This window comes from Lepidochelys kempii, chromosome 13, assembly GCF_965140265.1.
Source record: "Lepidochelys kempii isolate rLepKem1 chromosome 13, rLepKem1.hap2, whole genome shotgun sequence".
Taxonomy (NCBI): Eukaryota; Metazoa; Chordata; order Testudines; family Cheloniidae; genus Lepidochelys; species Lepidochelys kempii.
This window is the reverse complement of record NC_133268.1, coordinates 13072760-13087528: the sequence shown is the minus strand read 5'-3', so window position 1 is coordinate 13087528 and position 14769 is coordinate 13072760. Positions and strand designations below refer to the sequence as shown.

Genomic DNA, 14769 nt, shown 5'->3' with positions numbered 1-14769 from the left:
TTGAAATCTTGAAAAAAATCCTTTTCTATTTTATATCATTGCTTAATGAGCTAGTACCCCAGCTGGTGTAAATCAGTATATCACCAATAACTTCAATGGAGCTGAACTGATTTAAATCAGCTGAAGACATTGGTGTAAATATAGAGTGGTGTTTTGAGGTCTCAACTTGGGGTATATGTTTGGGGAGGATATGAGTTTGCACATACAGGGTAGGTCTAGGGTAAGGGCATTGTTTAATATCCAGGGTCATAAGGATTGTTTAATATCTGAGTTATTCCTGTAAAAAAATGCTCCCTGAACTCCCTCCTTTAACTTCAGTGAGAGTTCCCATAACTAGTGTTTCTCTCCTAAGAGAGAGTTTACATAGTTGCCACCTGCAAGTAAGGTTGAACTTGTCCTGTGCACTCTGCCAAATTATGTTATCAGTGGCATTTGTTCACTATTAGCTCCACCCACCTGTTTGCTTATAGACTGCCACAGATTAACAAAGTATTTCAGGAGAGTTAATTCTTGGCCAGCATGTACTTAAGTCAGGATAGTTAGGAACTAGAGAATAAAGTCACTTTTTGTAACCAAGGCTTCGGAGTCAGATCCTATGCTGCTGTAAATCAGCATAGCACCATTAACTTCCACAGAGCCAGGCTAGTTTTCACCAACTGAGAATCTGGCCCACAGACTGCATAAACTAGTAACTTAGTTGCACCCAGGTACCAGGAAATCTTTCACCAGAATATCAATGTCTTTAAAAACATTAATATGACTTTGTTTGTGCCTATGATAGGGGAATTATTGAATTGTCTAAATCCTCTTCTATTGCATGCAGGTTTTTGTACAAACTTCCCCCGCACAGTACATGCAATACCACTTATCTTCCAGTTCTGGTCATCTTCTAAGCACAAATATAATTCCAGGCATTTATAAGTGGTGTGTGATGTGGACAAATGCCCGGTGGAGAGTAGAGTCAGGGTTCCAAAATCACTTTTCAAAGGGCAGATTTAAACCTACCCTCTAAAGCAGAAGGAGCAGTGTTTTAATAATTTTTTAACACCTGCATCCTTCACCTCCCCAACAATATCTTGATCAAATAAGTTGAAGCTGTTTTTGACTGGGGAAGAAAAGCAGCTGCCTGACAATTTTTACATGAGTATTTTAAATTTATGGCAAAGGTACCAAACCCCTGGAATAGGCACATACACATCTGTATGTATTATGGGGAAGATTTTCAAAGGCAAAAAAGGGCAGTTAGACATCCAGGCTCACAAACTATTTAAAGGGATACTACCCAATTCCTATACACTGCAGGTGGTTATGTCCTACTTGTGCCTTTGAAAATCTGTCCCTATGGATATAAATAAGCACAAATTTTAAAAAGTTACAGAAACTTCATATTCAGTGTTGGATCAAAAAATCTCTACCCCTAATAAATACTGTGTATGATGTCCATAACATCCGTCTGTCCAAAAAAAGCTTTTATAAGACCCGCCCACCTTGCCCCTCTCCAAACCGGTATTCAAAAGGGAAACAGGATTCTCTTTATTTGTCTTTTTCTCAAACAAATAACTGATGGCATAACAAGCTAACACTGTATTGGATTTTAGTGGATTTTCCCCATAAAGATAATGCTGTCATGGGCATGGGAAATCCCACTGACCCAATGCATTCTCATTTCACTCACTTTGCACTACACATAACCAGTAGACCTAAAATCATGTCTGACTTGCTGTCACTTCCCAAACTCCTGCTTTCCTGAAGCTTGCACTAGCTATAGCAGGTGGCTGCTGGTTTCTTTGGGGAACAATGGATAGCAGACTATGACATTTATACATGCTCCTCTAATTTTCAATGCAGCAGTCAGGGTACATCAGATGCCTGGGTAAACACTTTCCCTGAATTTTCCTTTATTTGCAGAAGATGAATCTGGTAATAGATATCATAAAGAATTGAATCCAAAAGGTTACCTTCTTAGGGCTGTAATCTGCTCATCTGTAAATCCGCCACCATCTTCATGTAGAATGTATAATTTTTCTTTCAGCTGGTTTGGTTTTATATGAAAACTTTTCAGAAAAATGTCTAGAGGGAGAATGATTCTTTGATTACTTGGAGATAAATGTACAAGGGAGGGAAAACACAGGAACATTTCACACTCACTTCCCTGATAAAATTAGATTTCACTTAGCAGCCACTAAAAGTTCAGGTGAAAACCCCTGTCTTTATATTCTCTTCAAGTACAAACAGTTGTAGAGCATCAAAAATCCAGATTATTTTTTGTTAGAATGCAGTCGTTGCATTAGACAGAACTATCAAGATACTGTCAGCTGAAGGCACACAAGTGCTTACTATTAAAATATTCCTAAAAAGAAAAGGAGGACTTGTGGCACCTTAGAGACTAACAAATTTATTTGAGTATAAGCTTTCGTGAGCTACAGCTCACATTCCTGTTGAACTCAGCCTAGTAGTCAGAGTACACTTTCATTTGTTTGGAATAAAAAACAGCATACAATTACACACTGATCTTTATTTTATTTCTTCTGGTGCTTTGAATATCAAAGATATTAAACCTTCCATTTATTTTTGTTTTTTTTGAAGCTCAGGAAAGGTACCAATTGACAGCCCTGGAGACTAGTCATCTGTTTATCCACAAAATAAAGGCAGCAGCAATGCAAGCTTCCCTTACCCTGCACTTCAACCCTCCCCTGGAAGGGCTACCCCTAAGGGTATGTCTACACTGCAAAAAGTATGTTCTTAAGTCAGGTTAGCTGCAAATAGCATTGAATACAATGACAACTCAGCTTTGCAGCTAAAGTTCAAGCCCAGCCTTTACTATAGGCTTTAACTCAAGCTGCTAACCTGAGTTGTCATGTCTTCACTGCTATTTTAACTTGGGTTAGCTAACTTGAGTTAAGAACACACCTTTTTAGCAATGTAGACATACTCTAAAGGGACATGGTTTCCTGGAGTTCCATCCTCTGTATATGGTTGTTTTGGGGGGTTTTATAATATGCTAGAGACAGCCTGGCTCATATTAGAAGCTACAAAAGGGAAATGGGAATAATCAGACAGGCTTATTTGCCTGTTCCCAATGATGGGTAAAGATCCTGCATTCTAAGCCAACTACCTGAAAAAAATGACTGCCAACCTCTCTGTGAATATCAAAGTTCAGCCCCTAAAGGCACAGCCCATAATACCACAACCTGTTTGGTATTGTGTTCTCAGCCTTCAGTATCATCAACACAGAGCAAAGGGGAAAATATATATAGAAACAGAAGGAAAAGTGAGAAGCTTAAACATGCTTCTAAATGTTGCTATGGACTTTGGCTCAGGTTCTCTGCTGGACTGGAGTTCAACAGAGGAAGGGGGCTGTCAGGAACCACACTTATGGGTCACTGATTCTCTGCCTCATCCCAACCCAGGCTACAGTAGCTTTGGGGGGTTGCACCAGCTGGAAATGGACCCCAAGGGACCGTCTGCCAATTGGGAAGAGATGGAGTATAGCATGTTCAATCTGTGCCTCCTCCCACACCCTGTTCTGCCCACTGCATTGGTGTCATGGAAGCCTACAAAGGATGAATCAGGATTAGAATATATTCCTGCTCCAACTCTCTCTTAAGTAATACTGTTGGTGTGAGACCTGAAATACAAATGGATCAGAACTGTGACATTTTATACACATGCTTGGCTCAGAGTGAATCTGTGGAGACAGGAGAGCAGATGGGAAGAAGAGATGAAATTCTATGCACTGAATGATTTAGTCAACAAATTTAGCCTCTTCCTGATCACAAACTGTCTTCAGACAGTTCATGATTTTCTTGAATGTATTCAGACTTTGAAATTAGTCACTGACTAACTTTTGGCCTGCAAACAGGTGAAATTTTTCAACTCAAACATTTTTTTCTGGTGAAAAATGCACATTCAGCAACACCATAATATTTTGTAGATTGTGTTGATTTCACCAAATTGTTTTGGTCAAAAAATTTTTTTTTTAAAATTCTAAAAAAAGTTAAACATTTTTGTTTTGACATTTTCACAATAAAACATTTCAGTTCAAAATGACTTTGTTTAGAAATTTCTTTTAACTTTAAAATGTTTAAAACCAAAAAATTCTCAAAATTGAAACAATGATTTTTTCAGTTGCTAACAAACCAAAAAAAATCCATTATTTGTCTAACTTTAGTCAGGAGCAGTCCAATGCAAGTATTTAACAGCTAAAATTCAAGCTGCTGTATGTTGGTTAGTCACACAGGTCAATGGGCTTGCTTCAGTTTCTAGAACTCTTAGAATCAGGTTGCTAGTGCAAATATTTGTGGCCTGAGTTCAGAATTGGCTTTCCACTAATATTCTCTAAATAAAGGTGCATAAAATTTATCGTGTCCTTAAACATTGGTGACATTGAACTTATTTTCTAGAATAATCATGGAAATCTGACACAAAAGGGATGTACACAAAGGTGAACTGAATGGAGTTGTTTATTCAAGGGAATGGCCACTATTTTTTTTTAGGTTTTCCCCTAACTTTCATAGTATCTGAGCCGAAATCTCCACTCTACTTCTCCTTCCCTAACTCTAAGTCACCTTCAGTAACTTTTACAGTTCCTTCAAAATTAAATGTGTTAGCAACAGCTCCTTGGAATAATATTTTGCTCTCCTTACAGAGCTTTCCATTTATAGATCTCAAAGCATTTCCAAAGTCAGTTATGGATTTTCCCCATTTTGCACATGGGAAAATTGAGGCTCAGAAAGGTGAAGTGGCAAGCCCAAGGTCACACAGCAGAGTCTGGTTTTCCAACTCCTACACCAGTAATTTATCCATTAGATTAGACCACACACTTTCCCCTTAGCATAAATTTTTCATTGAGGCCCTAGACCAGTGGTTCTCAACCTTTCCAGACTACGGTACCCCTTTCAGCAGTCTTATTTGTCTTGCGTACCCCAAGTTTCACCTCACTTAAAAATTTGGGCTTTGGCTTCAGCCCCATGCAGCAGGGCTCAGGCTTCAGCTTTCTGCCCTAGGCTCCAGAGAGTCTAACACTGGCCCTGGTGACCCCATTAAAAAATGAACTTGCCCTCAGTTTGAGAACTGCTGATATAGTACATAGAAGGGATAAGCAAATCATTGTCTACATGAAATTGTAGTTTGTATCGAGTTCGCTAGTGCTTTTTATGTAGCCTGTTGTAAAACCAGGCAAATATCTAGATGAGTTGATGTACCCCCTGGAAGACCTCTGTGTACCCCCAGGGGTATATGTACACCTCATTGAGAACCATTGCCCTAGATGTCCACTTTCCTGGTTGACTGACGATACTGCTCTTGTCTCTGTCGCACTGACACATGTAAGCGGGTTCTAGAGCAGTTTATTTCTTGTACAAGAAACCATGAAATAGCTAAAAATAAATTAAATAAAAATTTAAGCTATATTGGGCTATAATTCTAGCTATATTTTAAGCTATATTGTGTGCTTTCTTATTCTTTTTTCTCTTCCAATTCCTTTCCAACTCTCTTTGCTTTGAAAAACATGCAAATTTTTAAGAAATTATAACCTAATGACTTTTTGAGACTCATCTTGTTATTCATTAATTTGTTTAAGAACTGTGGTTGCCAGAACTTACTATGAGATTAATCTAACTTTCTTTTTAGAATTAATTTAACTTTTGATCAAAGTTTGATCAGCTTGTAAGAGAAATCAAAATAGTCTCTGAAAAACAATTATTCTTGATCCTTTTACAACTACCACTCCTCATTAGAGTAATTGAAAGAGTTTCCCATCATCTTACTAGTAAAGTCAAGTTAACCCATTGATCTGTTTCATTAGCTGTGAGAGTTCATTCCAGTTTAGGTCTTCTGCAGAGCCAATGAGTAGTACCCCAGATACAAGGAGGAAGACTCCAATTGATGATCTGTCGTTCAGACTGGTAACTTACATTAGTAGTTTGAACTACCTGTGCCTGCATGGAAAAAAAGCCAGTGCTCTCCCTGCAGGGGTCTGTAAATAATCCAAGGCAGTGGTGGGCAACCTGCATCCCGTCAGGGTAATCCGCTGATGGACTGCCAGACCGTTTGTTTACATTTGCACGGCTGCCCGCAGCTCCCAGTGGATTACCCTGATGGGCCGCAGTTCGCAGCCCACAGGCTGCAGGTTGCCCACTGTAACTAGATTACTCCAGCTGTTCGTGTGTCAGTGTTTTAAATTCAACAAAAGAAAGACATTGTACATTTAGTGCACTTGGCACATCTGAAGAGCATAAGTGTATTTTATTAGAAATTTAGAGGAAGTTATGAACAATTTCTGCTTTTCTGAGGCTAGGTATGGAGGCAGCTCCACAAATTGGCACCTGTGCAACCTTGACTATGAGTTACATTCTCACATTTCCAAAGCACTCAGAATATTAACTGTATCACTGATTTCCTGATACACTGTACCTCACTCTATCCCCAGCACCCCCTACCAGTGACATGTGCCATTAGCCTCATGCAAAGCTCTTTAAAGTCAATGGGAGTCCTGCCATGGACTCCACTGGCCTTTGCATCAGGCCCCATATGCCCATCTTCTGTGACATCATGGGACTAGGTGCAATATATCCACCAAAGCACGAAAGAGGAGTACAGCTCTACCATACAGAAATATATATTCACCTCTTAGAGAAAGCCAGGTTCTAAAAGTAAAAGGTCAGTAAACAGCAACTGAGCTTGCTTTGTGACTTTTAAAGATAGCTTTTGTGGCCGTGGAGGTCCCTCCTGAAATAGGGCCAAAACCTCAGCAAGCAGGGTGACTCCGGGAATAGGAGCATAGAAAAGAGAGAGGGAAAAGCCTTGGATCATCCAGTCCATCTCCCTGTCAAAGAAGGACTATGCTCTGCAGGACGTGCTCACATGTTTTGTCTAGTCTAGATTTCAGTGTCCAAAGCATGAAATTTAAAACTGCTTCCCTTGGGAAAATAATCTACAGCCTAATAGATCTCACTGTCAGGAAGCTTTTCCTGATATTTAATCTATATTGCCCCTTTTTTCAGTTTCATCGCACTGCTGCTAATTATACCTCAGCACCCTAAATAATTCTCCTCTCATTTTGGTGCTTCTGCCCTTCAAATATTTGTAAACTTTGCCCTTGTCCTTCTTCCCAAAGCATCTTTTGGGGGGGAGGGGTAGGAGGAGGGGTGCACGCACGCGCACATACACACACACACACACACAATCTTTAAGAGTTAAATTTAGAGAAATTGGGCCATGCAGTCCTAAAATTTCTATTTAGACATTTACATGTGAACCTACCTGATTTACACATGATATTGTGGTAATCGTAAATACAAGCTGCAGGCAGGCTTTGCCTTATGCATTCAGAATATGTGCACACAGTTCATATTATTACACTTACTGAAGGTATGTGCAATTTTTTGATTTAACATAATATGCCGATTCACTGAAGGTTCGTTGCCTGAAAATACCGCCATGTCCTGGATATGAAACTGGTCATAGATTCTAGATTCATCTATCTTTTTCTTATGTAGGCTACATGATGCCCAGATCGATTTCTGAATCTAAAAATACAGGAGTAACAACATAAATTTAAGTCACAGTAACATTACCACAAAGTTTCCATGCAAACAGCTTCTTTAAATTACTGTTGTTCTTACAGTGACAGACCCATCATTTGAAAAGACAAAACCAGAAAACAACTGGCAGGAGTACCAGCTACATGGAAGTATGAAATCACTCTGTGCATGCCAGGGTATAGCTGCAAACAATCTGCACGTGTGGTAAGTGGCCATAATGTACCCTCCTATGGGAAGGTATGCACTGAACCTTGCAGAGTTTCTAACACATCCTCCCTTTAGCAGGAGACAGGCTCCAAACCTCCCTGAAGGTGATGCAGGTATGCAACTGACACTAGATGCTATCTAGACAACCACAAGGTTCCCGGAGCAGTGTTCTACAGAGAACAGCTGTTCCCAAGTTCTACCTTTCACCCAAGCTATGTTACCCCTAATTGCATGATATGTACTGTGCTCTCTCACCACCCATCCCCCCTCCACACTCAGATCTATTTTAGCTCACCTCAGACTATGTTGCTGGAAAGCACAGCCCCAGACTCCGAGTTGGGAGGCTTTAGGTCAAAAGTCATGCGCGTTTCCAGGGTTTGGGGTGGGGGCACTAAGACCATAGGACCTAGCTCAGAAGGGATGAATTGTCACAGGCGAGGGCAAGGCCGCTGTTTCAGCTCGAAGCGGAAGTACAGTGCCAACAATACTGCAGGAGCATTCTCTGTGTATCTGCAGCTTGCCAGAAGCAGGAAATTCTGGGCATCTCACAGGAAAGCCTGTTCTCATCTTGTGAGCTTCAGGCCATTGGCTCCAAGCCAAACAGGCACAGTCAGTTAAAGAAAATGGATGGAGTAACCAGGCTTGAACTGCCCAACGCTGTGTGCATAGTTTTCCTCAAGGAGGAAACAACACTAGCAAGTGTAGGGAAAGCCTTCATGTATTATCAGGTGTAGCCTTAGGCATTGACTATGTGGCAGCATAGGGTATCACATCTAAGGAAGTGTCTGAAGAGTACTAATCCTGCTGTTATCATTCAGCAGCAGTTTAGTCTTAAACTGCTTTTCTCTAGATATGAAGTTTAATTCCCACCAATACCCCCCTCCTTTCATTTCTGGAATAGGTGGCTTGGTAGGTCTCTTCCCCATCTGTTATTTCTAGGTGCAGCTGGTGCTCTGATGGGCCCCAGAACATTGAGTGCAGCACTGCTTCCTCTGAAGCACCTGTGTCACTCAGACAAAGGATTCTGGAGCATACTGGGGAATTCAAGGCAACCACCAGTTGTGACTGAGTAAACACTGGCTCTGGCTGGAAGAAGTGACAGAGAAGGCAGAGCAGGTGGTCTAAAAGATGCCATTAAGGATGTGCATGGGATGGGCAAATCCCATCTTTGACAGATATGGCAATCACCTGTCATATCCTTGGGAATTATTGAATTCACTTTAAGTATCTTTGCAGTCCACTGTATTAAATGAATGGTTTATGTAATATTGTGGGCCAGCACTGTGTGTAACCTCGAGAGAGGGGAGGCATAACAGATGTGACACCTGGGGGTTCAAGGGACTATATTGACCAATGAGCCAGATGAGAATGGACTTTTGGAACAGAAAGTGTTAAGAGATTTTGCAGGGGAATATCTAGAGGGAAGTGAATGCAAATTCCCCCTCTACAGTAATGCAAAAGCCCAGCCTTTTGAAACTATGCCCGGAGGAGTGCATAGTCATTGTCTGCTGATCTCCTGTTATGTGAGACCAAGATCAAAAACCCAAGCTGTATAACAGAAAACCATAGTTGCTCTGCTTCTGAATCTGAGATGGCTATGAACTTGAAACCACAGAGAAAATCCAGCTGTGGGTTTTGAAGGACTGACACTTACCTCTGTTATGCTTTTTAGCATGCATGTTGGTTATTTTATTGTTTTTAATACGTTCTCTCTGTAATGCAGGCAATTATGCTGTTCTTAACTCTGAAGAGAAACAAAATCACAGATGCTGGCCGAGAATATCACAATGTGGGCAGGGAACCGGGCAGCCTTTATAAAAACCCAGTCAAGAGTGGAAGAGATGCAGGTTTCTGCCCAAGAAAGGTGATGGCTGAGGAGCTGGGAGCCTAGAGTGGGTGCTCTCGAGGGACTGTGAAGGAGTAATACAGGTGCAGTTGCCCTGAACTGTGACAACATCTTCAGCTAATGTGCCTGTGGATTTTGCCTATTCTCAACATTTAAGAAAAAAAACTGGCATGAGAACATTGTCACGTTCATTCCTTGGTAATTGTTAAATATATTAACATATAGATTTTCAACCAAGGGTACAACTGCCTGTGCAAAATGTGTGTGTACAACTTTACAACCAATGCGAATGAATATTTACTGCAATCCCACTTGCAAAGTGGATAATTGCACATGCAGTTAGGTGACCAGGTTCTTTCATGGAATAGTTACTCCACTTGCATGGATAATTACTGCAGTAGTACATGCAACATAGTTGCACGCCCTGTCATTTTTTAAAAAAGTTTTCCCCTTCCTGCATCAGCTACTTGATCATGATGAAGAGCAGTTACTTTTTATCCTGACCTTCCCTTGAGGAACAACATCCCAGTGAAAAGCTTTTGTTCTTTTCAATGCTGGCAAGAGGCAGGAGGGCGGCAGGAAAGAAGGTGGTGGCGGCACCCCTGCCTGAACTCTGGAAAGCGGAAATGATGATGATGATGATGATGCTGGGGTTGCTTGGTCTGTCAGGGGGGTTGATCGGGGAGCTGCTTCAGAACCCAAAGCAAGGTAGTGGGCTCCTTCTGCCTGCTTATTTGGAGAGAAGATGAGTTTTTCATATACAGCCTCTGAGGTGCCTTCTCCAAAGCCTTCCTGAGGTTCTGAGCGATTCTTCCACAGCAGACAATACCTGTCTATGAGCGACACCCATTCATTCTGGAGCTTGCTAATGTCCTCTGCCCTGTTATTCGGAACAGTAAAGGGTATTCGAAACCTAAAATTTAAGAATGAGATTATATAAACCCAAGATAGTGTAAATAACATGCTGACTAACACAACCACAAGTATTTCTGATTTAAGCAGAATGGTGCTAGACAGCTTTACTTGTCAAAGGAGACTAGCGCTGCTGACTCTGACCTTTTCAGTCAGAGTTAATTGCTTAGGTTTCTAAAGTTAGAGAGCTGAAGCTTTGCCATATATTGACTCTATGGTACAGTTTCCTCATAATTCCTCTTCTCCTCATGGGGGAAGATGAACAATCCCCTTGGTATTACCCTTGTGCTTACTCTACAAGCTAGTCAGAAACTATTTACAACTAAGATAGCCATTGAAGGATAAATCCCTCCATGAACTCTAAAGTGATGACTAAACAGCCTTTGTAACCCAGGTTTAAATGTAGGCATTTGACTTCATTCTGTGGTACTTTGAGACCCACTTCTACAGCTCAGTTACCCAGTCATTTATCCACATGGTTGTGACTGCCTGCTTTTTCCTGTTGCTGTATTCTACTTTGGGGCATCTAGAGACATGGTTATTCAACCTTATTTTTAATTGCTCTGTTTATCAAATTATTAATTACTAGCTATACTTACAAGTAATTGTGTTCCTTGGTCTGGATGGAGAAAGTATCATATCCATTCTCTTTAATGACACTCACATTTCCACCTGACAAATTAATTGTCTTTGCTACAGGGTCTTCATTCTTGTTCTCTCCATTGTTGCCAATGCAAGATAAGCTCAGTTCTGTTTCACTTAGCTGCACCAAATATCTCAAGGACAAAGGGATAGAGGTATCAGCACATTCCTCGCTTAACCGCTATCACCACTAGCCTTGCCTTCTGCTTTAAGCAGCAGAAGATAAGTTCCTTTATCAAGAAGTCTTCATACTCTCATTACACCTTTCATCCAAGATCACAAAGCATCTGACCAATGTTAAAGAATTAAGCCTAACACCACAACCATAAGGTAGGCTTTATTACCCCCATCTACTACATGGGCAAACGGAGGCAAGGGAGGTGAATGCCTTGCATGATATTACAGTGAACCAATGACAGATCCAGGAGTAAAACCCAGGAGGCTTGACTAAAGGGCGAAGAACTGTACATATCCTACTATTTTTGTTACCCCATCTTCCCTCCCAGCCCCAACTGCTTATTTCTCTCATCTGCTGACTGCATCTCATCTTTTAGATCAGTGGTTCTCAAAGCCAGTCCACCGCTAGCTCAGGGAAAGCCCCTGGCAGGCTGAACCAATTTGCTTACCTGCCACATCCGCAGGTTCAGCTGATCGTGATTCCCACTGGCCACGGTTCACCCCCTCCAGGGGGCTGCAGGAAGGGCAGCCAGCATGTCCCTTGGCTCACGTGGTTTTCCGCAGCTCCCATTGGCCTGGAGCGGCGAACCGCGGCCAGTGGGAGCCGTGATTGGCCGAACCTGTGGACGCGGCAGGTAAACAAACCGGTCCAGCCTGCCAGGGGCTTTCCCTGAACAAGCGGTGGACCGGCTTTGAGAACCACTGTTTTAGATGGTAAACTCTTTGTGGCAAGGACTGTCATTTACTATACATTAGTACAGCACCTAGCACAATGGGGTTTTGAGATGCTTGGTTTCTAGGTTCTACTGTAACATAAGTGTTAAATAATAACATAAGGCTCAACTTCCTCTACTCTAAATACTAGCCATGTTTCTGACCCACCTCCCCTTTCCCTGACTTAAGAACTATCTCCTCTGCAATGTGGAGGAAGAGAAAATACATGAGTGAATGCAAGTTAAACTATATAGAAGAAGGACAACACTTTGCTGAATTAAAGGCAGAGAAGGCAGTGTGGTCTTGTGGTTAGGGTACTGAACTGGGAGTCAGGAGACCTGGGTTGTAAACCTAGCTCTACTATTGATCTGCTGTGTCACCTTGGGCACATTTCTTCACCTCTCTGTGGCTGTTTCCCCTTTCTCTTGTCTATTTAGATTGTAAGCTCCCAAGGACTGTCGCACTACATACACCCTCTACCACAAGAAGGCCACAATCTTGGTTGGGTCTAGCCCCTACTTTAATAAAGGTCCTTCTCTTGAGGGTTATTTTGCTTCTTTATCACTCTGACACTAGTTTCATCAGTGCTTCCCTCCCACTCCTCCCCAAGGTGTGGCAGGTTGATTACGTAATTATGAAGAATTACACTCATAGACTTTAAGGTCAGGAGGGACCATTACGATCATCTAGTCTGATCTCCTGTACATCGCAGGCAACAAAATCTCACTCACCCACCCCTGTAATAGACCCACAACCCCAGCTGAGTTACTGAAGTCCTTATTTAAAGACTTCAGGTTACAGAGAATCCACCATTTAAATCTGCAAGCGACCCAGGCCTCATGCTGCAGAGTAAGGTGAAAAAACCCCAGGGTCTCTGCCAATCTGAGCCGGGGGAAAATCCTTTTCAAACCCCAAATATGGTGATCAGTTAGACCTTGAGCATGTGGGCAAAACCCACCAGCCAGACACCTGGGAAAGAATTTGCTGTAGTAAATCAGAGCCCTCCCCATTTACTGTCCCATCACTGGCCATAGGGTATAATTTTAAAAAGTTTAGTTACTATGGAAGAAGAAAACATAAAACATAAAACGTAAGTTACAGCTACGCCTACATGCTGAGTCAAAGCGATAAGAATTGTTTAATGGAACTGGCAACTATATTGATTGCTCCTTCCTTTAAAACGGGGACTTATGGCTTAATAGGATCTCCAGGTGTCTCCGTCATTATTTACTTTGCCAAAAAAGAAAAAAAAAAGAGGATTAATATTATGTGAGAAGCAACCAGGGATTTGCTTTGCAAGATAAATAAAAGTCAATTTTTGTTTGTTAGCAAACCTGTTAAATGTAGCAGGGTAGCAAATCCTAAGATGCTCTTGAGGATACTGTTTACAAGACATACAGTGGTAGCCTTTTAAAAACAATTAAAATCATTTCCTGGGAACTCTGAATTCTTTTGAGATAATTACTATGTGCAGATAATTACAATGTTAAATGTTTTCTTTCTTTCTTTCTTGCATTATGAGGGGTCCCCATAGGCCTCTTTCCCCCACAAAACTTTTGACAGGATGAGCTGACATAACAACAGAACAAACTGAAGAGCCATTTTAAAGCCTTCACTGAGAGGTTCCTAGTTCAATAATGGCTGAAGGGGTAATAAAAAGTCATTGTTACCAGCAGATGGCTATTTAGTGGCCTGTGTAAAATAGTTGGAGGTTCCAGTCTAAATCCTAGCCCACCATTATTCATAGCTCTAAAGTTACCTCCCTTTAGGGCAGTGGTTGGTCATCTCTACAGGAAGGCCAAGAGGAGAACAGAAATTGACTTATTGGCTGCAGAACTGTCATTTGTCCAGTGAGAGAAAACTGTCCTCTAGCAGAGAACTTATGGTGGATGCTTACCTTCTTTAGCTACTTTGACAGAAGTTTTACTTCTTTTCATTAGTGGTTGAAAATGGGGTAGTTAGGAAGGTAAAAAGAAAAAAAGGTGAAAATGAAGGAGAAGGAAATTCTCCAGGCTCACCCATTAAAATCATTGTATTATTTATTTGTATTGCAGTAGCATCTAGAAGCATCTGCCATGCACTCAGGACTTCACTGTGCTAGGTGCTATTGCAAGCCTACTAACAATACTTACCTTTTATATGTTCTTCATTTCAGACAGGTTTCAGAGTAACAGCCGTGTTAGTCTGTATTCGCAAAAAGAAAAGGAGTACTTGTGGCACCTTAGAGACTAACCAATTTATTTGAGCATAAGCTTTCGTGAGCTACAGCTCACTTCATTGGATGCATACTGTGGAAAATACAGAAGATGTTTTTATACACACAAACCATGAAAAAATGGGTGTTTATCACTACAAAAGGTTTTCTCTCCCCCGACCCCACTCTCCTGCTGGTAATAGCTTATCTAAAGTGATCACTCTCCTTACAATGTGTATGATAATCAAGGTGGGCCATTTCCAGCACAAATCCAGGGTTTGACAAGAACGTCTGAGGAACGAAGGGGGAGGGGAGGAAAAAACAAGGGGAAATAGGTTACCTTGCATAATGACTTAGCCACTCCCAGTCTCTATTCAATCCTAAGTTAATTGTATCCAATTTGCAAATGAATTCCAATTGAGCAGTCTCTCGCTGGAGTCTGGTTTTGAAGTTTTTCTGTTGTAATATCGCAACTTTCATGTCTGTAATCGCGTGACCAGAGAGATTGAAGTGTTCTCCGACTGGTTTATGAA

The 14769-nt window shown here is 41.4% G+C and overlaps 1 protein-coding gene across 2 annotated transcripts in view; it reads right to left on the bottom strand.

Annotated features, from left to right (window-relative positions):
• Positions 1-7485, bottom strand: part of LOC140897053 (formin-F-like) — a 28517-nt gene extending 21032 nt beyond the window's left edge. For both annotated transcript variants that reach the window (XM_073309323.1, XM_073309324.1), the window contains exons 1-2: positions 7367-7485; positions 1959-2070 (exon numbers count right to left, since the gene is read on the bottom strand). In XM_073309323.1, coding sequence (XP_073165424.1) covers positions 1959-2070; positions 7367-7442 — 188 coding nt within the window. In that variant the 5' untranslated portion in view covers positions 7443-7485. The remainder of the gene's footprint in view (positions 1-1958; positions 2071-7366) is intronic.
• Positions 7486-14769: the final 7284 nt, after the last annotated feature.